General features: G+C 42.5%; 1 protein-coding gene across 1 annotated transcript in view; it reads left to right on the top strand.

Annotated features, from left to right (window-relative positions):
• Nucleotides 1-320: 320 nt before the first annotated feature.
• The window catches only part of MANBA (mannosidase beta), a 45,503-nt gene continuing 21,293 nt past the window's right edge, over nucleotides 321-24,530 (top strand). Inside the window, exons 1-8 of the mRNA XM_013195756.3 lie at nucleotides 321-550; nucleotides 7,305-7,399; nucleotides 7,890-7,995; nucleotides 9,925-10,095; nucleotides 12,728-12,851; nucleotides 15,313-15,488; nucleotides 18,486-18,596; nucleotides 23,981-24,132. Coding sequence (XP_013051210.3) covers nucleotides 368-550; nucleotides 7,305-7,399; nucleotides 7,890-7,995; nucleotides 9,925-10,095; nucleotides 12,728-12,851; nucleotides 15,313-15,488; nucleotides 18,486-18,596; nucleotides 23,981-24,132 — 1,118 coding nt within the window. The 5' untranslated portion in view covers nucleotides 321-367. The remainder of the gene's footprint in view (nucleotides 551-7,304; nucleotides 7,400-7,889; nucleotides 7,996-9,924; nucleotides 10,096-12,727; nucleotides 12,852-15,312; nucleotides 15,489-18,485; nucleotides 18,597-23,980; nucleotides 24,133-24,530) is intronic.

Raw genomic sequence — 24,530 nt, 5'->3', positions numbered from 1 at the left:
GTTTCCGTGGAGCTTGCCCTTTTGCTCCTTTGTGGATGACTGTACTCGGCTTTTATAAACAAAACCCACAGCAACCGCCCTGGCACCTCTCCGTGAGAACCCAGAGCGCTCTTTCACGAGCCTTCTGCTTTTCTACCCCTCTGCCATTTTACAGTTAAAAGAGGCGGCAGCTGGGGGCCGCGTAAAACCGGGTGCCCCGTCTCTCGCTGTCAGGGCGGCAGGGGAAAAGCCCTCAGCCCTCCCGCCTCCTCCGCAGCGCCATCTTTCCCCCTCGGCCCCGTTAACGGCCGGCGGGAGGAGCCCGAGGCGCCGCCCCGGGCCTGGCGCCGACGTGGCCGGGCGGCCCCGCTCCGTCCCCCCGGCGGCCATGGGCCGCGCCGCCATCTTCTTGCTGCCGGTGCCGGTGCTGCTGGCGGCGGCGTGGGGCGGCCCCGAGGTGCGCAGCCTGCGGGGCGGCTGGCGGCTGGGCAACGGCAACGGCTCGGTGCGGCTCCCGGCGGAGGTGCCGGGCTGCGTGCACACCGCCCTGCACCGCCGGGGCCTCATCCAGGTACGGTGGGCAGCCGCCAGGGGCTCCGTGCCCGCAGCGGTGGGGAAAGGCCCCGAGTCGGGCCGGGGTGCCCGAGATCCCCTGGTTTGACGCCTGGTAGCCATCGCAGGGCACGAGTCGTGTGTACCTGCAGCGTGGCCCCAAAAGGATGAGTTCCTGAGGGTCCCCTGTTGAAGTTGGACTTGTTGATGCAAGAAGTCCAGGGATCTCAGGCATTGCAGTCCGTTAAAAATCGCTTTCCGTACCTGCAGAGCACGTCAGAAGGGTTGAGATCGCACGTTCCCATGCTGTCTCCAGGAATTATATTCCGAACCACGAGGAAGTTCCGTTGAATAGACTTGTTCCTGACATAAATAACACTTTCCAGAAGCTTTGCCTTTTCTGCTTACCACTGCCTCTTTCAGTTTTTAGCTTTATGAAAACGTAGTGACCGCTCTCCCTGACAAGTGATCAGAACTGCAGTTGTAGATTGGTAGCAGAGTTTCTTCAGATATCAGCATCCTGATATCGTGACTCAGCACGGCAAGGAGCGTGGCACTGAGTCTGGGTCGTCATCGAGATGCCTTTTTATGAGGATTTGTGTAGACGCTAAGTGAAACAAAAGGCATAGAGCACGGTGAATTTAACGGGATCATTTATAAAACTGATAAATAAGCTGCCGTACTAAAAAATCCAAAATAGCATCCTGTTGTCCAAGTGTATCAGACATAACTATATATCATATTTATTAAGGGCCCAGTGTTGCATTTCCTGTACAGTATTTATTTAATCAATACTTTCTGGATGCGTGAATTTTATGTTTTCTATTCTGTAATTGTGATCCTTCGGATTACCATCCTGCTCTGCTCAGACTAAAGTTAGGTGTAAAGGGAAAGGTGTAACAATGGCTTTTCAAAGCAAGTTTCAAAAAATGCAGCGGGCAGGTAGAGAATACGTGGAGGATCAGCGACGAGGGCTGCGCCCCTTCATGCCGTGCAAAGCGCATAAGATAAGCTGAATGTCTCAGATGCTTGGCTGTGCTGTGAGGCATTGCTCTAATAAGTGTGAATAATCATCCGGGAGAAACTGTGACCAATGCACTGACTCATGCACACAAGTTAATGACGTTGTGAAAGACTCACATTTAACTACTCGCACATTAAGTGCTCTTACGAAGTGAGAAAATGTGATTGCTAATTTAGCTGCACTGCTGTAAACCGACTGGTAATTTCAGTCATTTCAAGCAGCAGTATGGTATTTGGAAATGAGGCTGCGATCATGAACTCTGGTGTGCCTGGGCAGGATCCCGAGTCTGCACACAGGTAGGAGAGCTTAGTCAGCCTGCAGCACACCTCTTGTGAATAGGAAGACGGGCACGAGGCTAATTAAATCGACGATGGTTATTTGTGGGCGATTACAACATGTTTACGTGCGTGCAAGTATGGGCTTGCTCCAGGCACGTGCTGGTAGGGCCAGCTGTGAAACCGCAGTGGCGTGGAAGCCGGTGCTCAGCTGGTGGCATTAGGGTTAGCGTGCTCTGCGCGGGAGCCGAGGGGACCGACGTGCCTCGCCAGCAGCGAACCTGGGTTGTTTGGAGGGAGCTGGTGACAAAATTCTTTGTTGCCTTCCTGCTGCAAAAAAGTACAGCTCAGTTGTTCGTCCTGAGTTTTTTTCGTTGTGGTGAAAATGCTTACGGCCAAACATTTTGAATGCAGCTGCCTAAAATCATATTTTTGTATTTATACAAAAGCGTGTACACAGTCTGAATTTTAGGGAGAGGTTGCCCCGTTTCATCAGTGCTTATTATCTCTAGAAATCAGACCGTTTTGGGGTTGTGTCAAGTGTAGAATTAGGAGTTTTATTGCAGTTGTCCAAGTACAAAAGCTTTGGTCCTATTTTTTTTTTCCATTTGCTCCTTTCGCTCCCTGCCATGGAGTGTAGAGCTTTTGTTCATCCCACTGAAAATGTTACTAGGACAGCAATCCAGAATCTTTCTGTTTGTAATCAAAGTGAAGATTGTTCTCAAAAGCTGTACCAGAAAACAGGAGAACAAAACTGGTGGGAATTAAATTCTTCTGCATAGCAAGACCCATATGTTTAGGGGCCCAGTGAGGTCTATTTGCTGTTCTCCTGTGTGGTTTGCACGTGGCAAATAGCACTGCATCCTTTGCTTCCTTAGCCTTGGGATTTTTTCATGGGTGAGCACCCAAAACACAAGGGTAAAATTAATAAGTCTTGGGAATGCCTACACCCATCAGAGGAGCCTGGTGGGTGCCCCACAAATGAGGGGGAGCAAGGCATCAAAAAAAAGCTGCTGGTTTCTAAGCCTGCAAAACGTGGTTTGGATTGCAAGAGTAGGCTGCGAGCAGCTTACTTGCCAATGTGCGGTTTGTTTCAAATTTAGGTTGAGGCGCAAAGTGTTTTTGCCCAGGGATGCTGTAGCTGGTTGCACGTCTGTAGCTTCATGTGAATCGGCTGTGCAGGCTATACATTTGAGTTGAAAGAAAGCTCTGGCACCGAGGGTTTGTTACTCATCCCTCAGGATCCTCTTAGGATTCCTTCTAGAGATGTTGGTACTCTTTGGCTCATAAAATTTGCATTGAATGAACCCGTCTTTTTGAAAGCACCAAATGTACGTATCTTAGAAAACGCTCTTGGAGAAGATGCTTCCAAGGTTCCTACTGAAGTATTATTTTCTTTCTGCATTCAAACAACGTATTTCAGATGCTAGACTAACTGATAAAAGCTCCAAGAGTAGGAGATAGCTTCAGACATGTGTTGAGCTGTATTGTTTTAATAAGATTTCATTAAGAATCAGTAGCTCTTATTACTGTTTACGTGTAAAATTAAAAAAAGGAGAAATGCATTTAAACAAGGGTAGTAGTCACTTGAGTGAAGCCAGTGCAAAGCTTCTGAACATAAGTGCAGACATTTCACCAATTTGCAGCAAACCTACTGCTATCCCCAGATCACTGAAAAAAGATTGGAAGATTTAATTTTTAACTGTGCTGCCAGCCTAGTATTTTCTTTCAGGCACAGTTCTGATAAGCGAGACGTATCAGCAGGTAACTTGTGCATTAAATCTTTGTGCTAGAAATAATAGTCCTCCTGCGTGTACTGTCCAAGTGCTGCTTGATGCCGTTCCTGCTGGCAGGTGACTCCTATAAAGTTTCACTCCTGATGAATATGGCTATTGTAGCTGGATTTTCTCATCTGCCAGCCATTTGCATTCATACAGAAAGGGTGTTTTGTCTTATTAGCTGTCACTTTGATTTGTAAAGAACTATTATAGGGGGTGTGCAACTGTGATGCTAATACAGGGGCTGGATAACAGGGCAGCTTGTGCCCCATTATACGACGAGGGCGTGCACTTGACACAGAAGGTTACGGTGGTCTCGGTCCTACTTGTGTATTAAAAGATATTAGAAGAGACAGAAGCTTACGTATCTCAAGTGGTATTTCTGCAGTTCTGTAAAGCAGCGCGTATTTTCTGTAGCTTCTCCTGCATTCATATGAAATATTATGTTGTGTGTTTTCTGGCACTTCTTCATAGCCCAGATTTTTCAGATCATGCCAGGTAACAATTGGGTTTGTTATCATACGGTTCTAACGGGTTAAATGGCAGTCATTGATGAAATAGTTCATTAATATAAATATATTTTTCGTTGAAATGTTCGTACCCTGGTGAGCAGTGTGAGCATACGTGGAAACGTCCAAAAACCTTGGTGAGACTTAGGATGAGCAGGAGTTCTTTCAAATGCCTGTGAAGTTATAGTAGGTAAAAGTTGTAGCAGCCTTTTAAGTGCAACAAAGTGTTCAAAGAATATTAAGAAATGGCTATTAGCATCTTATCAGTTATCCTAATACTAGTCTTGTAGCTTGACTCTGCCGTAATGTTTGGCTGTGTTCAGCTGTATCACATCTTGACCATGAGGTGACATTCAGTAACAGCTTTGGCAGAGTAAGTATTGAAAACAAGTGGCCGTGGGACAGACTTCCAAAAGGCATGGTCCACGAGCATGGGTCACTCCTCGCTGCCGCTAGGCTCAGCTTCGCTTCAAGCTGGGCTCGGTGAAGAACGGGTACCGTAGCTTGAGGTACTAAGGCGTTGGGGGGTATAGGTGAGCGTCCTAACTGTTCTGCTTCTAGTCTGAAGTTGGCAACGGCAAAATCATTAAATATCTCCTGAAAGTTTTATTTTGCTGTTCTGTGACTTCAGCAGGATTCTCTTAATGGTGTACGTTATAAACTGTCAGCAGAAGTGATTTATGAGAGGAGCTTGCAAGGCAGTTTCAATCTGGATCATAATAACGGTAGGATAACGCAGGAGAATCTGGTTTTTTATTCCTGTTCTTTCATTTCATTTTATGACAAGCTGATCTGCCTGGTGTGGCCTTCAGGTCTTCGTGTCATGCCCCCTGAAGCCAGTCCTGCGCGGGGCCGGTGCGTGCCTGGCACCGCACACGCTGGCTTTGAGCCTCCCTTGAGGTGTGTCCGTGTCTCCTCCGTTTCCTGCCAAACGCAGAGGTTCGTGGCTCGTATGACCGCAGCTTTTCCATATCCCCTTAAGGTCATTGCAAGGAGGAGCTTACATCAGAAACCCTTGGCTGTTTCATACTGCCGGCGCTTTTCATGTCCTGCTACCTGAAGGGAAAATTGCTTCCTTTCACTGCTCTCCAGCAGGGCTTCATCTCGGCGGGCTGTTTGCTGCTTGCTTACAGCGCTGAGGTTGGGAGTAGAGAACAATCAAGCAGGGAGCTTGAGCAGATGAGCATTTTTCCCAAAATTGCAAGGAGCAGGAAAACGCAAGGCTGTCACGTTCGGTGGGCTCTAAAAATAGCTGTAGCTGGCTCCACCCCGTCACGGCTTGCTTCCAGGAACATGTTGAGCTAATGAATGTGAAGTGTGTTTAATACATGTGCAGCCTATTGCTTACCATCTTTCCAGTTCTGCCAGTGCCTTACGAGAGTCTTAAATTTGTCTTTTTCTTCATCCGGTTTTCTGAAATGAACCTTGAATTTTAATGGGAGCTGATGTAATGCGGGAGGAAATTCTATTTCAAATAAATCCAACCAGTTTGACTTGTATAGATACATCTGCCAGCACTCAAAACCAGTTTCTTTGAGTAATGAAGATGCCGATAATCTCATGAGTTTATTGGAGAAGTCATTGTTCTTTGTTGTGGTCCATTTTCCCCAAACCTTGAGAGGATTTGTACACTTCTGTAAGAGCCCATCTGAGGACGTAATTTCTGCCTCTGATGAAACTCTCCTACGTGTCTGTCTGCTGCTAGATGAACAGTTTTGTGTTCTCCAGATGTCAGCTCTGTCTTCTTTGACATCTTTAACATCCAGGCTTCTTGACGCTGGTAAGAGATTGTGGCAGGAGGTTTGACTGATAGAACACAGCATGAGGCAAGGCTACAACTTGCCCTCTCTATGGGCTCAAGGACTGGCATTTATACTGCTGCAGGACTCAGAAGAGATTATGCTGCTGAGAAAAGACACTTAAATGCTGTAATTCCATATTTTTTTTTTGTAATTTTGCTCTGCTGTATAAATAGGCTTGTGTCTGTATTGCAGAGCCTGCCCCTATCACTTGTAAAACAAGTGTGAGATATAAACCAACGTTTTTCAGAAGGATTCAAATCCAGAAGTGTCGTCAGTATTTATATTGACTCCTGAAATGGGAAGAAAAATTGAGTTCCAGCAAAAAAAAGAAAGAAGTGGACAGATTTTCTTCAGCACGGATGTGGATATTTGGAGCAGGTGGTGAGGTGTGCTGGTGCTGCAGAGGACCCTTCCCGAAGCGACCCTTAATGCAGCCCTGCTCTCTCTTCGTAGCTGGGTTTGAGTCCTGTAGTCCAGAGGAGGTTGGTCTTTGTTTGGGGAAGGCAGTTCGGCCGTGCTGCTGCTGCCGAGGATGGGACCGAGCTGTCGGTGGCTGACCCAGGTCCCCACACACGTAGCACATCACCTCTCCTCGCCCTGGTGTGAGGTGTGCGGCAGCAGCCGATACCTTCAGCTGAGGTGAGGAGCGCTGTGACCCGCCACAAGGTAATAATAACACGGCATGAAGCCAGGAAGGCTGAGCACGTAGCTTGTACCAGCTGTGCCTTTATTCTTCCTGAGTGGTGTGACTAAAGGGGAAAGAACACATTCAGTATAAATGCAGCATTATTCTCTAAAGGTAATCATTTAATTTTATGCAACAAACCAAACTGCGATGTTTCTTTTTGCTCTCTCCCTCCTTCCAAACAAACCAATGTCACTTAGTCTTACCACATCAGCACAGGTTGACACGAAACAACTCGAGTATTTGCTATTATTTTAAACTGTAAGATTTGTTCACAGCTGTCCCCAGCGGCCTAAAATGCTGTTTTTTTGCCTCTTTAAAATCCTTTTAATCTTACTTTCTCCATCGTTATAACGGCCATCATGTTTCTATTCCTCTCGTTAAGTCACAAGCTGTCTTGATTTATTTTTTTTTTTTTAATTTCCAGCCCAGTCATTTCTTATATAAAGACAAATCCTGCACCTTCTATTTTCAGTATGAATGATTATGGCAAACAGGATATGACCTATATAGTTAAAGCCAAATATTGCCAGAGCTTTGCTTTCACGTGTTATTTCAAAGGTAAAAAGGAATATCAGAACTAGGTGCGTTTTGCATTTGCAGGCTGTCCGAATTAAGAAGAGCTTTTCTAATGAACATACATGTAGTAACACTATCACTAAATAAGTCATGTCATTTTCTTTTTTTGGTCTGTTATTAGGATCCATATTATAGATTTAATGATGTGATGTACAGGTGGATCTCTCTGGATAACTGGACTTACAGCAGGACGTTCAAAACTCCTTTTGACGTCAGGTATGCAATAAGGCTATGTCTAAAATAGTTTTACAGTATCTTTCATGCAGAATTGCTGGTTAATCCATCAGCTCAAAATCTACATGCTACTTTTGTATCTAATAAATTATGCAATAATGTACAGCTGCAAAGCTGTTGCTAAAGGACGCTGCAGGAGTTGCTTTTTCGCATTTTTTTCTCCATTGTTAAAAATTACTTATGAATTGCTGACTGAGGAAGAAAAATACTTAGGCTAATTGGAAGCCAGCCCATCTGATACTTCGTGGCTGTGCGAACATGCTGTGTTGCAGACTTGAGACACTTCAGCTGTCATCTTAATTTGACTATTGAAAGATATAAAGTAGCCACACTGAGTCAAACATTTTTGGATATAGTTGAGACAACTGCCGCTAACAGTAGTGGGAATGTACATTTTTAAATTATGTGTTTTCTGTTTGCTGCTAGCTGTAGGTATTCTAACAGTTTCGTATGTGTATGTTGTCTTTTGTAGAAAGTGGCAGAAAATTAATTTGGTTTTTGAAGGAGTAGATACAGTAGCACACATCTTGATCAACAATGTCACTCTTGGGACAACAGAGAACATGTTCAACAGATACGTAAGTAATGTGTTCAGTTCTGAAAGTGCTTCTGTTTTTCATTCAAAGGCCTTTTGTGCTGAACACTTTCATTTTTCAAGTACACATGAAACGAGGTGCTTGGTCGCAGAAACTGTTGACCTGAGGGCTGCACAGGGAATCAGAGAAGTGTTGGAAAGAGAACTCGTACTTCCCTTTCAGTAGCAACAGGGTCAGAACTAGAGGTAAGTGTGTCTTGTTCAGAACAAGTGAACCCATGGAAGAGGATCAGTTCAGCTAATAATATAAGTCTTGCTTCTTGGGACCTGTCACAGCTCCAAGAAAACGTAAGCTTAAATCAGTTATATTAGCTGTAAATCTGCTTACTAATTGGTATTAGAATGGTTTACATTTGAATACTGAAATAAAAATGCACATGGTGCAAAGCCCTTACAAGTGTTTCCATACCTTTTGTTATATTGTTTTTGATTTTTGATATTGGGCTTTTGATAACATAGGCTGAGTCCAAAGATGTAAGACTGTGTCAGGATGAGAGTACTCATCATAGAATGATCTGGAGAGTGGCAAGAACATTAAAACTAATTCTGTAGTTTTAAAGTGTAAAATTGTTCTGGGTACTTGCCTTTTTCTTAAAGGAATCCAAAAAAGGAAAAGTCAAAAGAAGAATATCAGTGGAGTCACTGAGTGAAAAAGTAAATCCTGTGTCTTCGTATCTCAGCGTTTACCATTCTGGCAGGTTTTATTGCAGAGGTACTGGACTGAGACATGAGAACTAGATTCTGCCTCCTGGGTCTGTGTGATCTGGGACAAATCACTCAGTTTCTCTGTGACTTAGTTTTGCCATCTGTGAAATAAGAAATTTCACAGGGCTCTTATGAAATTGTAATTATTTAATATTTGGAGAGTATTTAAAGGATTACTGGTAGCAGGCTCTGTAGAATTGGGAAGTGCTATTAGTTTGTTCTTATTTCTGCAACTTCATTCTGTCTCAGATTGTAACAGTTCATGAAATGGCCTTCAGGGTAAAACCAGAGTGAACTGTATTAGATTGAGTCGAGAATTGCTGTGACCCAGACTTCTGCTTTGTTCACAATGTTCCGCGATAACTATGTCTGCAGGAAAGCCTCTATGAAGGCTCTGTAAGGGGATGCTGTTTCCTTTGCAATTTTCTGCTGAATGCTATCGAATCGAAGTGAGTGATGCTAGCTGGGCTGCTCACAAGTTGGAAAAAGTTGCCAAGATTTGGCTTGTCACAAATGAACGCTCTGAAGAAGAAACAGTTTTTAGGTGTTGGGACCCTATTGTCTTGATAGAACAAGACAATTCTGAAACTTAGATGTTTATCCCTCTGTCCAGCCACACTGGCGGTTTTGTGAGCCAATGAGGAAGCCCCCAAATGCTTTGTGTGGTGCAGACACGAATGTGTATCTCTACATTTTAGGCATGGGAGTGGAAGCAGCATGAAATACAGCCTTGCTGCATTCATGCAAAAGGCAGCTCAGTGCTTTGTGGTAGAGAAGCTGGCAGCACAGCATGAGTTGGAAGGACTCCTGTATAGACCGGCTTTCTGAGTTGGAACAAAGTGCCTTTCTAAACATGTAGATGAGCTCTGAGTGAGGAAGGAAGGTAAAGATCCCCTTGCCATCCTCCTCCTTCAAGCAGTTCTGTGTGCAAGCAGACCGCTGCAGCCGGCAGTGGGGGCTCAGTATGGGCAAAGTGGTTTGCCCAGAAAGATCTCCTTCTATCTAGAGTCTTACTGTGTATTTTGTTTTCCAGCTTAAGAAATAACCTTAATTTTCTTTTCCTTCAAAAGCAGACCCTGTTGAGGCTTCAGTTCAAATGCTTTTGAATAACATACGTATGGTATTAAAGCCTCAATGTGACAGCGATTATAGGTCTCATAAATAAGTGTCAGTGCTGTAATGATTTTGTTTTGTTTTCTTGACCTAGAGCTTTGATATTACCAGCGTGATCAAGGAGGTCAATTTTGTTGAAGTCCGTTTCTTATCAGCAATTTCATACGCTGCAGAGCAGAGCAGATGTCACACAGCGTACAGCATCCCCCCGGCGTGCCCTCCACCTGTGCAGAAAGGAGAGTGCCATGCCAATTTCATCAGAAAGGTAGGGGCAGAATCATCTGACTCCGGCTTCGGGCTCAAAAATAGGAATGCACCACGGACTGTCCTTACAGATGTATTCTGAAACCTGCAATGTCATTTTATTAGCAGGGCATAGTTTTCATTGTGTTTCCCTTCTCCTGCATCCCCAAGAAACCTGTAATCCAGCATGCCGATAATACAAGAGGCATGTGAAGGCCAGGCTGAGCATACCTAGCTGATAAGAATGTTTGAAAGGCTGGCTTTTTCAGGGAGTGCAAGGAGATTGGCTGCTAAGAGAGCAGGCTAGCACTGGGAAATGTGTGATCATTACATTTTGATCCACTGGGTGGGTTTAGCAATGTGTACTGACAATAGAGTTCACTATGACAAATACCAGTTTATATTGCCAGAGCTGTAAAAATCTCCGCCAGGCAGCTTTGTGAGTGTTTGCTGTTGCTCGTGTACTGTGCTATTTATACTGGGAAGCTCTGGCAGGTCCTGAGAAGTGTTACCTAACAGAGGACCTGTTCTCATCTTATTATGGTGTTGTGAAGTATGACTTCAGAATGTACGCATTCAGTGAAGCCAACAATGTAATACACAAAGAATTAAACTCAGATTTAAGACATGGCATCGTTGCTGCTAAAACTTCCTCTGTGTAAACTGTCATTCGTGTAGCATCTCATGTATTTCTGACACCTTTGCAGCAGCTAGAAAGTGGCTAGGTGAACTTCTTTGGAATTGCTATTTTTATTTTTGTTTTTTATTTTTCACGTTTGTCTCCACTTAAATGCCTTTCTTGTTAATGAATTTGGATCTTTTTAAGAAAGTCCTTTAGAGGCTTCTCAAAAAACCAAGGTGAATCTTGTTAATCTATACCTAGGTGTAATTTGCTCTAAAACACATTAATGGAAAGGAAGGTAGACTTCATGTTGCCCTGGGAACATCCATCAGTATAAGATGTTGCCTTTTTGACTAGATGCTGCTTTTATTTTTATTACATTTTAGAAAGTTAATTAATTCTTCTGAGTCTATGTGCTGTCTCCATTGTGCTTCTTAGAAATCAGAGCAGGGAGAAACTTAAAGAGAAGAAGGCACTTGAACAGCTGTAGTCTTATTTATAGAGCAAAAATGGCCAGGAATGATTTTATGCTTTACTGAACGATACCTTTAAATTTGTAAGTACCTTAGTTCATTTTCTCAAAGGAATTGCTTGACTGTGCTTGGAAACTTGCTTCAGACTTTTCCAGAAAAATTTTTAGGTCCAAGTACGTGGCAAAAACAGCAGCAATGTCACATTTAAAAGTAAACAAACACACTAGGGCATTGCTAAAGTAAGCTGGCTGCTTATCGTCATACAATAATGGAGAGCTGTACACATGTTTGAGGTTCAGTGTTACATGCAGTAAATGTACCTAAATCTTAATAAGAATTTGTGGCGAAACGCAAACCTTTCACTGGTAATGTACATCAGTGATACGAGTGTATTGTTCTTATGATGTTACTTCTGATAGTCTCTGCAGTGTTATTAGTGAAATCTGACAATCTGTCAGTGATTCATTTATTTATCTTTTATAAAGGGAAAATGACTTTCTATCTGATCTGTTTTCTAAGAATGTATTGTCCCTGTTTTTGCACTTGAAATAGGTGCAGCGCTTGCTTCCTGGAAGGCTCTTTTGCAACTTGATAGGCAGGCTGGCTGACTCCAGCGATGCAAGGGATAGGCCAGACTTGTGCAATGTGGTTTGCCAAAATTAGTATGCCTCGGCTGTAAGTTATTAGTCTCTAAATTTAGAACTGTAGGTCACTGTACAAGACTTTAAGGAGATCTATTGTATTTGCTTTGGGGGCTGGGGCTGTGTGTGAAGCTTGGAGGGCAGCTGAATAGATGTCTTCAAGGGATTTGTTAACTAGAGGTCTGTCCAGGTTTGAAAACAGCTAAATGGAAAGCAGTACTTCTCTGCCTGAGCAGCATTTTATAATTCTGACAGTTTTTCTGATGTTAGAACCAGAACAAAGATATTCCTCGACTGTACTTCTGTTCCCTTTGTTTTTGTATGAAAGAGTCATAAAAAGGGAGAAACAGTGAACAAGACTGAACTACACAATTGCACCAGACATGTGCATCTCTTTCCTTGTACTAATCTATGGTGTTAAAACAAAAAAACAGGGTAAAATATTTTAGATATGCCCACGATGCTTAATTTGATGTCATTCTTTTACAGTACTTCTCTTTAACATTTGTAACCATCAGCTTTCTGCTTACTTTGTCTTTTAGGTATAAAATTAAATACTGGCCTTACAAACTAAGATAATTCAGAGCTGAATTGAAAGTAACCTTCTGGCTTTTTTTTTTTTTTTAACTTTTTTAATGTTGGAGCAGGTGCTGTTTTGCTCTCGCTAATATTAAGTTTTAATATACTTGGATATTTAATACAAATTTGTATAGTTATATAAAGTAGTGGCAGCAGAGTTTTGTTCAAGAAGTAAGAGAAAAGGTATTGTAGGCTATTCTGGGTTGATGGAAATTGGAAAAATTCTTCCAGTGCATGGCAGTATTTCATGTCTAGATAGCAAATCATTTTTATTTCTGGCACAGCATCAATTTCTGTGTGAAAAGTAGGCACTTGTAACATAATCGCTTTGTATTCCAGGAGCAGTGTTCATTTAGTTGGGACTGGGGCCCTTCTTTTCCCACTCAAGGAATCTGGAAAGATGTTAGGATTGAGGCCTATAACTATTATCACCTGATTTACTTTTCTTTAACTCCTTTCTTTGGTAAGTCATGTTACTATCTTTTATTGTTGTTTTACCTTTGGAATACAAACCATTTTATTGTTAAGCTAAATTAACTGTCCATTTAGGAAAGGTCCTGTTGTTTTATGGTGACTTTGTGTGTACTGCTTAGCACAGCACACCGGTTTTGGTCTTGAAACAGTACTTCAGTACAAACAACAGCGATTAAAATGTTAGAACCCAGAATCTTTTTTTACTTGAAGATCCCAGAATGAAAATATGAAATATATATATAGTATATATAAGAAAATGTGAAATACAACTGAGGTTAGCTCCTGTTCTCTTGTTTCAGAAAAAGTTTTTTTGTTGGCACATATTTTTACCAAGACTACCAGTAAATAATTCTCACTTTTGTCTCACCTCCATTTAAAACAAAGGTAAAGCTGCTCTGGGAATTTAGTTCTGTGTTGGGAAGGCAGCTGCAGAGTAAGCAGAGTTTCAAGAGCACCAAATTTTCGGGACACAACACGAAGTCTGAGACAGAAGAGCAGCTATGCTATGCAAGGATAATTTGTTAAGGCTGCAATTTGAGAGGACAGCCTTCTGCATTCCTGCTACCTAACTTACCTAACCGGTTTCTTCCCTTGACATGGCCTTTGATTTTCCTCTCCTTTGTCTAGAAGATCATTGCAGCTGAGCAAAAGTAGTTAATTTTCCTGTTGAAACTTTCTGTAAAAGGTAATATGTGCCTTTGTAGACCACCCGCGTGCTTTCTTTCTCTGCCTGTTGAGCCCAGTCTTCGGTGGAGTAAAGGCTAGCACGTGAGTCCTCCGCACTGGGTTGAATTTCAGCCCTTGGGAACAGAGTTGCTGTGTATGAATAAAATAGGAAGACGTCACTCCCTGGATGCTTTTAAAGCTTCCTGAAATAGCTGCAGGTCTTAGCTAGAATTAACGTGACTGGAATTTCCATGGAAAGCCCCAGCACAGACTCTGCTCTCTAAAATTTAGCTACAGTAAAAATCTTTTCTGGTCCCTCCCACATTCCCACAACTCCACCTTCTGGTAGGTAAAGTCTTAGTCTCTGGATAAGCAGAGAGAGGAAACCTCTTTCATTCAGCAGAGAGTGCTTGTGCTTTGGAACCAGAGCCAGAGCTTTTTAGTATTCAAACATAATAACATTTGAAAAATAAAGAATAAATGAACAACTTGAATTTAAACTACATATGCGCTTACATTGCTCATCAGATTTGGTGTCATAGCTTTTTGACCACTGAGTCTGTGAAAGATGAATTGTTCTTGATTTCTGTGCCTAGGCCCACAGGTCATGCGGTTAAGGAGTGGGCTGGAATTTATTTAGTCCCATAGAGGGGAGGGAAAATGCTCTGTAATGACTGACCCTTCGTGTAGGTTGTTTTTTTCAACCCCATTAACATTTCTGAAAATTGGTCTTGCCTGGATAATGTCGTGAGTAATATAAACTTGCAAACCCCTTTGGTGCTCTTAATTCTGTAAGAGGAGTGAAATCAGGCCAGGACTGAACGTAATTCTTAGTTTTGGAGGGAGCTCTCTTTTTGTCTTGGAAGGAGAGCTAGAATATACATGTGAAAAGAGAAAGTAAGTGGTGAGCAGCTTATGTATACAGGATGTGTCTTAGTTCTAGTTTTCCTTGTTTTCTGTTTAAGTTGCTTTTGCTTGGATAGATGTTCATCTGTAACATGTGAATTACAGGATTACCCAGGCTGTGCTTCTAGATAGATAACTTAATTGCTGAAGTTAGTGGGAAATGTAAACATCAGTCTTGAGTACCCTTGACCCTGTCTTGCCTTATTCAGTAAGTTGTTCTGTAAAGGAGAGGAATCGCAGGTAGCTTTGGGATGTCTCAGGCAAGTAATTAACTTGTTTCCTCCATCGCATTTTGGTGGCAAAAGGGGCATAACGGTACAACCCATCAAGTCTAGACACAATGGGCCCGATTCATCCCCAGCATAACTCCACTCATATTGTGTAGTGACTCTGGGATGAATTGGGCTCGTTTTCTGTTAATACTGTTTTTGTTTCATAGACAAAAGTGGTTGTACTGCCCTGTGATTACGATCTTTCCCAAAGAGTACCATGTTCATATGAGTGCTGACGAAAGGCAAATATAATGTCCGTGGGAGCTGGTGGGAAAAAAAACCCTTTCTAATAATAAAGAGTGACTAGTGCCATGTTCTGACTTTTGTACAGGACTCTGTAAAAGGCCTGGATGGCTTTGGAATGAAAAAAAAGTGAGGTATAAAAGAAAAATCACATTGCATAGTTCCTCTCAAGTCAGCAAATGTAAACACAGATGTCAAATGCACTAAGCAAGATTAACCCTATAGGTCTGGCTCAAACACGGCCCAAAACCTGTTAAATTTAATCTGAGGTATTTAAATTGTTTCTTTGATGGGCGATCATGTTTACTAATAGGTGTATAAACACAATTTCTATATTCCCATTTCTTCTCCCCTTTCACTTAGTAAAGAGCACTCAGCAGTGGAGTCTTGAAATCGAGTCCATCTTTGATGTAGTCAGCTCCAAGCCAATTGCAGGTCTTGTGACTGTGAACATTCCCAAGCTGCAAACACAGCAAACATACAATGTGAAGCTTCAACCTGGAGAAGGCAGCATTGTGCTGCTTGTAAACATCAACAAGGTAAGGAGGTTCGCGTGGAGCACTAACCAAACGCAAACTGTTTTGCCTGGTTTCCAATGGGTCCTTCTGCCTCCATATCAGCTACAGGCCCACCTCCCCTTTCTTTCTTTATTCCTGACTTTAACAACAGTTCTGTACCCCTTGGAGAATAGGAGAGGATTTTTTTCCTCTGTTAAAATTGGTTTCTGTGGAGCTACGTAGTTCAGTGTTAAAAGAGATGGTGAAGCCTTTCCCTTATTACAAAGATCACATCATCACTGGCCACTGTAAGAAAAGCTGCTAAGGCAGATAACTTTTGGATACCATGTGTCACGTCACTTTTTTGTCAATAGGTATCTTGTCTCCTATGCTGTTGTTTACCAGGTTGATTGGGACTAGAATATACTGCAGTATTCATGACTCTCACAGGAAAGAGAGGAAACATTCCCCAAACCTCTCGGTAGATGCCCTTTCAGGTAAATAAACACAAAAGAACCCTGTTAAGGACTTGACTGGCAGTAAAGCTGGTGGAAATTTTGTTGAGTAGTACTTCTTACATTGGCTTTTAGTCCGTTAGGTAGACAAATTTCAGAGGTAAAGGATGCTCTAATGAGGAAATAATCCAACTGAAAAACAATGAATTTGGTATACTCCCCCAGTGATGGAAAAGGGAAGAATTGGTCTGTTCACCTTCAGAGAGTGCTGGGAAATGATCTGGTAGAAGGCTTAATTCACCAACACTTATATCACTTGTAGAGTTTTTGTTTGTGCTTTCTTAGAAACTGTGCTGAGTTTTATAGGTATAATTAAGAAAAGATGCCTAGGCTTGAGAGATGGTGAAGAAAACCAGAGTTATCTGTTTGTGCTAACAAATAGGTGGGTGCCTTGAATTAGCCAGTGAGCCCAGTGCAGTGGTAAGAAGCATGAACTTGACCTTCCTGCTCGAAAGTGAGGCCCTGGTGGAGCTGACAATGCGGAGCTGAGCCTGAGAGCAGCTGAGCCTGCTCCATCGGAGCCAAGCAGCTAAGGGAGCTGCGGTCAGCTTCACTGCCCCAGGGCACGGTTAGGTTTATGGGTGAGGGCTGTGTTGTGAGTGGAAATCTGGGGGCTGTCCTGGCAGGTAATAACATCTGAGGCTCTTCGGTGACCTCTGTATGTTATGCTGGCCTTTATTTTTATTTTTTTTTTTGCTGTGTAACTCTGCATTTGTTTCCCCAGTTTGAATGTGTTGTGCGTGTATTCTCAAGTTCTCGTCAGTTGTTTGAGTGGAGAAAGAGCGTGTTAAAGACGAGCAGGATATTTGTGTCTTAGAATGCATGCTCAGTGACTTGCATACTGATGACTTGGTTTTATTTCGACATGAAAGCATAAAGACATGCAAACATATGATTTTTGTTACTGTTGTCATCAGATGTGCAAGTTACATGAGTAATTACAAATACCCAATTTTATTTCAAACGATCATTAGTCTTTCCAGGGGTTACATTAAGCAGGCACTACAATATGAAACTGCAAAAATGATTTTGGTTTATTTAACCACCCTGTCCCCAACTTCAGAAGAAATCTGTAAGTGGGGTACACGTGCAAGTTTGTGAGGAAGCATATCCTTCAGAGCGGAGGCAACAGCGTTTTATTATTCTTTGTACACAAAGGGCTTTGCTGCGTGAATTCACAGCAGCTGATTTTACAAGAAGCCCTGCAATGTGTTCCTACGTATTGGTGCGCCTAACGGAGCCCTTGCTCTGTGCAACGGCCCCGTGCGGTGCATGTTAAATAGCGAGACCTCGCCAGAAATGTGCTGAGAGTTCATTGCAGATTGCGTTGCAAAGCCAGCAGATGCTCGAGTGGTGCCTGTCAGCTGAGAGGAGTAGCGGGTCTTCCTGCAGTTGCCTCGCAGAGCGCCGTGCTGCTGACATGCCAGCGTTTTGCTGATCAGCTAACGGTGAGCGTGGGGGTGACATCACTCGTGGCCAATGCTCGGCGGCTGCAAACGCGCCCTCACTGCTGGGGCACACGCTGATTTTGTGCTTCCTCCTGCCCCCCTGCCACACAGAGATCGGTACTTCAGCACATGCGGTTATGATAACTCCAGATCAAGGAAGCCGAAATGTTAGGAGATACGTTAATGATTACGTCCAAGTGTGGCTACAGCAAAACGTATTGTTGGGCTGCTCTCTGGCCTCGTTTTATTTGAAAAGATTGAGGCACTCCTTTCATGACTCTATTCAGTGCTGATCCCTCCATTGTACGGTTGCATGCATTATTGCTTTCTTTCCACTGTTTTTGTGTTGTGCATTCAACTGGGAAATGTTGGCAGTAGGACTGAGCAGCAGAAGTAGGCTACTGGAATGAAAATAGAAAGAAGCATAGGAAATTCTTTAGATAAATATTACCCTCAGTGGCTAGAAGAATGGGAAAATTAAATCGTTCTGTCATCTTAGAAGTAGTTTTTTATGTTTGTGAAAATCATGGAGTACCACTGAAGTGATCAGGAAGCACAGAGAAAAAGCAGAAAGCACTGAAAAGGGAACGAAACTTCTAATTTGACTGAAAAGCTTAACATAAATGAAACAGCCTGGTCACAACTGAAAGGTGTCACTTCTGTGTATCAGATGTTACATACAGTAGGTAAAAGGGCCGGTTAGAGGAGAGGCAGAATACAGAGGCTAGTGAGCAGTGTCTACTCCTGAGACTTAGATGTTTGAGTTTTGGAGGAATGTTCTGTCAGTGTACCTCAGCTGAAGGTTAGTGGGTAGATGTGTGTGTGCGTGTTTGTTCTCATGGCCCGTTGTGGACTTAAGGTGAAGTGATAGCCTGGATTTGAGTGGTAGAAATCACACGTTGAATTCTTTTCACCTGAGTGCTGCAGCTGGAGGGATCCCAGTTACCATGGCTCAGCTGAGGCACATAAACTCATGAGGCTTGTAGTAATTCACTCAAAGGCAGCTGTGCTCCTGGGTGCATGTTATGCCTCCAACTCATATGCAACTTTTTGACTTTTCTTCTTCTGTATTCAAGAGTTCTACAGTGGAAGCTTGGTGGCCGAATGGACATGGAAACCAAACTGGATATAACGTGACAACAACTTTCATCATGGAGGCAGGATACCAGATTGAGAAATTTTCAAAGGTGAGCCCTTCGGCTTGGTTCTAGCTGGCATTGCACTGTGAGAACATCTGCTCTGCATATCATGTATCTATAGCTTTAAATTATTTTACTGGATTTTAATATACATATGGAAGCAGTAATGAGAAACAAGAGCTTTTTAATGTCACAGTATATGTTTACCTCTTTTCTGGTAGCATTAGCCCATATGGGTGCCTTCACTTGCATTCGGATTGGAAAACGCCTCACAGTTAGTTGGAGACCTCAGAAAACAAAAGATGTTTACTTATGTTCTCTACCTCTGAAAAAGGCTCTTTTAAACATGATATATCACCGTGATATTGTTGTGTCATGCGTAGAAAAGCCCGTTTAGATTTCTATAGATGATGTGAAGAGGAAGGTTTGTTACCAAGTTTTTTTTTGTTAATTCTTTTTTTTTTTTTTTTTAATTTGCAGAATAGGTATATTCTTAAAAAGCTAACATACGTTCACTTATTAGAATGTGATAGATGTGCTTCAGGTTGTAGAAAAGACAACATTTTAAATGTGACCACGAAAGTAATATTCAGGGATATTTGCATAAGGTTTCCTGCAACGCACTGGCTGCATAATTATCTGATTGTTGTTACTAAGAAGCCTAGAAGAAGTATTTTTCAACCATCTATTGATTAAAAAAAAAAGTCACATAAATTAAACTGGGTCCCTTATGCTATCAACATGTGGAAACAATGACATAAATGTACGTGTTTATTAGGTGGTTCTGATGTGCATTGTTTCACTAAAAGCTGATCTGGTCACCAGGCACCTAAAGCTGCTATTCACTGTCACATTTGTTGATGTGAAAAATCTTACAAAAAACAGTAGCTTCTGGAGTCATGGTCTTTATAGGGCGACTTTGATTATGAAGTCCTAATAGTAGTTCTTTGCTATTATTGGCAAGATAATTTTGAAGCAATTGAAAAAACACACTAAATAAACACAGTGCATTGTGCTTGGGAAAACAGGTTGTAGGAAATATAGCTCTAAAGCCTGTAGAAAGGGAAGCAGTGTTGTTATTGTGTGAAACCTGCACAGTGATAGGGAAATGAATTGATTCCACTAGGGTAATTGCATCAGGGTATTTCATAGAGCCCTGTGGCATATGGCCACAAGGACTTCATGGTCTACAAAAGATACTCAAAAGCCTCTTCTTTTTTTCTCCTTAAAGGGAAAGAGGGGAAGAAAAAAGGCAAATGCACCACACAGCGTGCATTATAAATTAAGCAGCCTATGAAGTGTTTATAGATTTGTAGTGCAAAGTCTGGTCATCCTTCGTGTGTTCTGCGAAGCTCTGTCTTGGATTCTGACACTCCCCTGCTGCAAGCTATATGAGTGGAAAATGGCTCCATAAGCATTTTTTTTTCATTTTCTAGCTCAATTTGCTCTCATGTCAGCAGGACTAGCAATGTTTATATAGCTTAATAAGAACTTGGAGTAGTTTAGGAGATAATAAGCCAGGGATAGAGATTCCTGAAAATTCTTGTGAGATTACTGTTGGTGACCTAGTGCTGTGTTCTAGTGAGATATGTTTTTTTCCCCCCTCTTTTTAAAAAGGCAAATAATAGGGATGCAATGTTTCTCAAGGGGGATGTCTCTGGATGAGTTCTGAGTATCTGTATACCTTTGGACAGGCAAACACTAAAGAGCTGTATGTGCAAGAACATGCAGTGTGAAGTCTTATGTCAGATTCAGCTATCCTTAGCAGGAACTGCTGTCTGGTTTCTGATGTTAGAGTAACCTCAAAACATTAGCAAATCCTTTGGGAAAACTTCTGGGAAGCCTCCCAGTTTGTACTCGTAGAGATCTCTAAGGCTTTAGCCAGCTCTGCCAGGAATCTCTGACTGAGGAAGTACCTACTTACTGTCGTTGGGAGTGGCGGAAAGCCAAAATAGAATAAAGCCAATACCCAGGACAAGGTTGGTTTTTGTTTTGGTTTTCCATTTGAATACTTTGGTTTGGAGTTTGTTTCTCAGAATAATGTGAGACAAAGTCATAGCCAGAAATGACCTTAACGTGAAATGGGTTTTCTTGAGAGAGTTCTAGTTCTGTTTGCTGTTGGTAAGTTCCTTGATGTAGGCACAGCAAGAAGAAAAGCAACTTAATACCTCTTTCGTTGCCTCTTGAGGCATTTATTTGCTTTTGGATTCAGTTTCTTCATCTTTCTGTATGCTTATTTCTACAACACTGCGATCAGAGTTTTTTATTTCATGATGCTATTTTCAGAACTTGAATCTTAACCTTCAGCCATCGTTCCTTCCTTCCCTCTACGCCCTTATCTCCCTCAGGCCTTTTAACATGACTTCCAGAAGTCTTTTAATTTGACTTGGTAGTTTTCATACTGCTTTCATGCTGCTTGCTAATTTATTAGATCACTGAGGCATTCTCTGATCTTATTACAGCTCTGGGCATCTTCATCCCTGTTACTTTTCCGGTTGCTAAATCTGAGAGTGCCAAATGTGATCTACAGGCCACTAGGGTACAAAGCTTTCGTATGTGACTTAAAAAGACGGGTATCCGTCTCTTAATAGTGCAGAGAACCAGCTGATTGCATGGTCTTTGGTGGCTGGAAAGCCTCTCTTGCATGCTCCAAGACTAGGAGAAACATTCAGTCCTTGGGGATCAAAATATGTCACCCAGATTGCAAAGTTGCCAGCCAGAAAGGCACGTGCTCAAGCACGCCAGATCCTACTCGTCTCCCTCTGTCCTTTTTACGCCACGTGGCAGAAGGAGGCTGCAGCAGGAAGAGGTGCTGCGTGACCAGGTGGGTCCCCGGGGAGCAATGGAGCGAGAGCACAAAGGCACTGAGTTCTGGCAGTGTGAGATGGGGTTGAGGAACTTTTCCCTGTGCTTGTGCTGTCCGGGTGGTCCTGCCTGGGTCTTTCAGCCTTTCAAATTGCCTCTGGTTTGGCCAGTTGCTTGAGTTCCACTTGAGCATGAGTAAAACAGTATCACGTTATTTCTGGTAGTAATATAAATGCTCCATTACAAATGTACTCTGAGGCAATCCCAGCCTGTTTGATGACATCCATTAAGAGGACATCCCAAATACTTTGGGAGCCCCAGCTATAAATCCCATTCCATTTTGTGTCACAAAAAAAAAAAAATGCACTGGAGACTAAGGAGTTTTTTTCACAAGTAATTTAATTCGCTGGAAGAAGGTCAGAGATTTTTAGCTAATGCGGTACTCATAATGTAGTTTTTCTTTTGTAGTGTTCGGTAGTTAGGGGAAATGTGAGAGTTGCATGATTATTATTTTTTTTTAATTCAACTTCTCATGTTAAAATAAATACGTGAAATTCTATGAATAGGTGCAAGATTCCTGTCCCAGAGCTCAGTTCAGCGTGCTGGTCTGTATTCAGCTGACCCGGTATGCAACAGGAACGCGGTAAAGATAAGGCAGGACACACTGTGTGCTTTTTCTACGTGCACAGAAATATTGGTCAGGTAGTCAGAAGTGTCCTCTCAGTGGTCTGATTTTGTAGGTTTTCTGTAGGGCAGTGCTGAAGAACACTGCAGGGCTTGGGCAAGTCCCCCCCTTCTTTTTTTTCCATTTAAGTTTCTGGGTTTTGGTCACTGCCATGATGCGGAGGTGTTCAGTTTGAGGTAAGAGATCTGTGGTTTTCACTCATGCTTGTAGTTTGCATTGCATCTGTCCAGGGGGTTAATTAATTATTGTTCAGTTGACTAAGAGGCACCAGAGGAAGGAAAAAAAAAGCAGTGTTTTTTTTTTGTGTGTGTGTTTCTTTCCTGCCACTGGAAATAATTTTCTGTCTATCTGCATGATTTTTAGTAAGCTGCAAACTTAATAGTCACACGGTGGGATTAGTCACTCCCTTGTTGAATTGCAGAATTGTTTGGTGTGTGAAACAAATAATTACATTTTGTCCTAAAGACAGGTATATCAGTTGCACTTAACTAGGTTAATTTTAGCCGGGTGTACTGACAGATACTTGTCTCAACTGTAGCCTATGGCAGAGACAGAACAGCCTGTGCTCTGCGAGTTGACCTTTTGAAAAGGTATAGCAAATAGTCATTTGAGGAAGAAGTGGTTGTTAGCTCAGGGGTAGCCTAGGAAAAAAACCACTCAGGTTCCTGCCCTGATGACCCAGGCTTGTTGCTTAGCGTGTGTGTTGGCTGAAATTTGCTATTTGCTTTCCTTCACTTCATTTAATTTCCCAGCCCTCTCCCTGTGGCAATGAGCAACGGGTACCAGAAGAGAAGAGTTTTATTTCTGGTCTAGATAAGTTGAAGTGCAAGAAGGATGTGGGAGAAGAACTCTTAAACTCTTCCTGAAAGAGAGGTATTCTGTGAAACTTTGCAACTGCTCGGGACCCCAGCACGGCAGGTGCTCTGCACGTGCCCCGTGGCAGGTAGGGAAGACACCTCTGCAAGTAAGGGCTCAGTACAAGGTATTAAAGCAGTCCAGTAAATGTTGTGTCATGACTGCAGTGTTATCTATACGTTGGGACAATAGGCATACCCAACAGAGCCGCACCATCAGTTGGGCTGAAATAAAGTCCCCTAAAATGCCCAGAATGACTTCCTGAGAACTTTTCTTCCACTTGCAGGAAGAAGGAATGATTTTTAGTTTTTAATTGTCTGCAGTGCGCAGTCCCAGATATTAGGCTGAAAGGGCAGCTGTAAAGGATGTGCTTTTATCTGGAATGACCTTTAATACCTTACACGGAGCTAGTGGTGGTTTAGCTGAACTGGTCTCTCTGAAACCTTGTAGCTGAGCATGCTGTTCAAATATACGGCTGTGATGGCCAGAGAGGCCTTCACTTCCAAACCAGTATTTGTATTTGCATGTCTTTTTCTGTTTAATTGCCATACCTTTTAAAAGCTCTCATTTCAGAGCAACAAAAGAAGATGATTTTGCTTTTATTGCATGAACCTGAATAATGCTGTTCAGGGACAAGACCTACAGCTGAGCTCCTGCAGTTTTCTTCCGTAAAGAGAAAATTGCAGATTAAATGGTGTGTCTGATCTAATGCAACCGCTGTATTCCTTTCAGTGGTCCCCAGCTGGAATTTTGACTGAATTTTGCAGGAAGCAAATATGCGTCTGTCTCAAACATGCACACAAATACATGCACACACGCTTGTGTGCATTTGTGTACTCTCTTTCCGTCTCCAGCCTCCTACTTCTCTTTATATGATAGTAACTTTCAGAAGTGAATAGGTTTATCAGAAGAATTCTTTCTAGCCATGCCACAGTGCGTTGCAAGCAGGAATTTAGAGACAAGACCATGTCTTTTGACTTCTTGACAAATTCTTAGTTGTTATTATTCAGCTAAATCACTTTTCTCATAGTTTTCTCGATTTATTTTATTTTTGTCTGCTTTAAACCTAAATTTCATGTCTTTACAGGCATATTTTCGGACAGTAGAACTCGTTCAGGAGCCTATTCCTGGGTCACCAGGTCTGAGTTTCTACTTCAGAATCAATGGCCGACCCATTTTCATCAAGGGCTCAAATTGGATTCCAGCAGATTCTTTCCAGGACAGAGTGACCTATGACAAGTAAGCCACGTTTGATGTTTTCTTAGGATAAAGGGTCATCTTTTCCTCCTTGTGATTCTCTATCAAAGAGTGGTGTGGAGGGCCGGGACTCCTTTGGTAGGACAAATTGTTGCGGGTCAGGGAACTCAGAATTAAGGGTTAATTAACACTGAAGGATTGGAATGATGTCCAAGGTATGGAGGTGCAACAGCTGCTGGGAAGGTTTTTTTTTTTACTGTCTACAGGATACTGGCCTTTCTGTTATTTTTAAGGATAATTCTCAGGCTCTCTGATCCTGTTGCCTGGGACATGTTCATTGGCACTCAGAGGAGGTGCACTTCAGCCATGTCCCACCCCTTCTAGTACAGGGAGAGAGAAATGCACAAACAGCCTCTTGCTCTTCCCATATCTGGTGGAGG

This window comes from Anser cygnoides, chromosome 4, assembly GCF_040182565.1.
Source record: "Anser cygnoides isolate HZ-2024a breed goose chromosome 4, Taihu_goose_T2T_genome, whole genome shotgun sequence".
NCBI lineage: Eukaryota > Metazoa > Chordata > Aves > Anseriformes > Anatidae > Anser > Anser cygnoides.
This window is presented reverse-complemented; position numbering and strand designations above follow the sequence as displayed.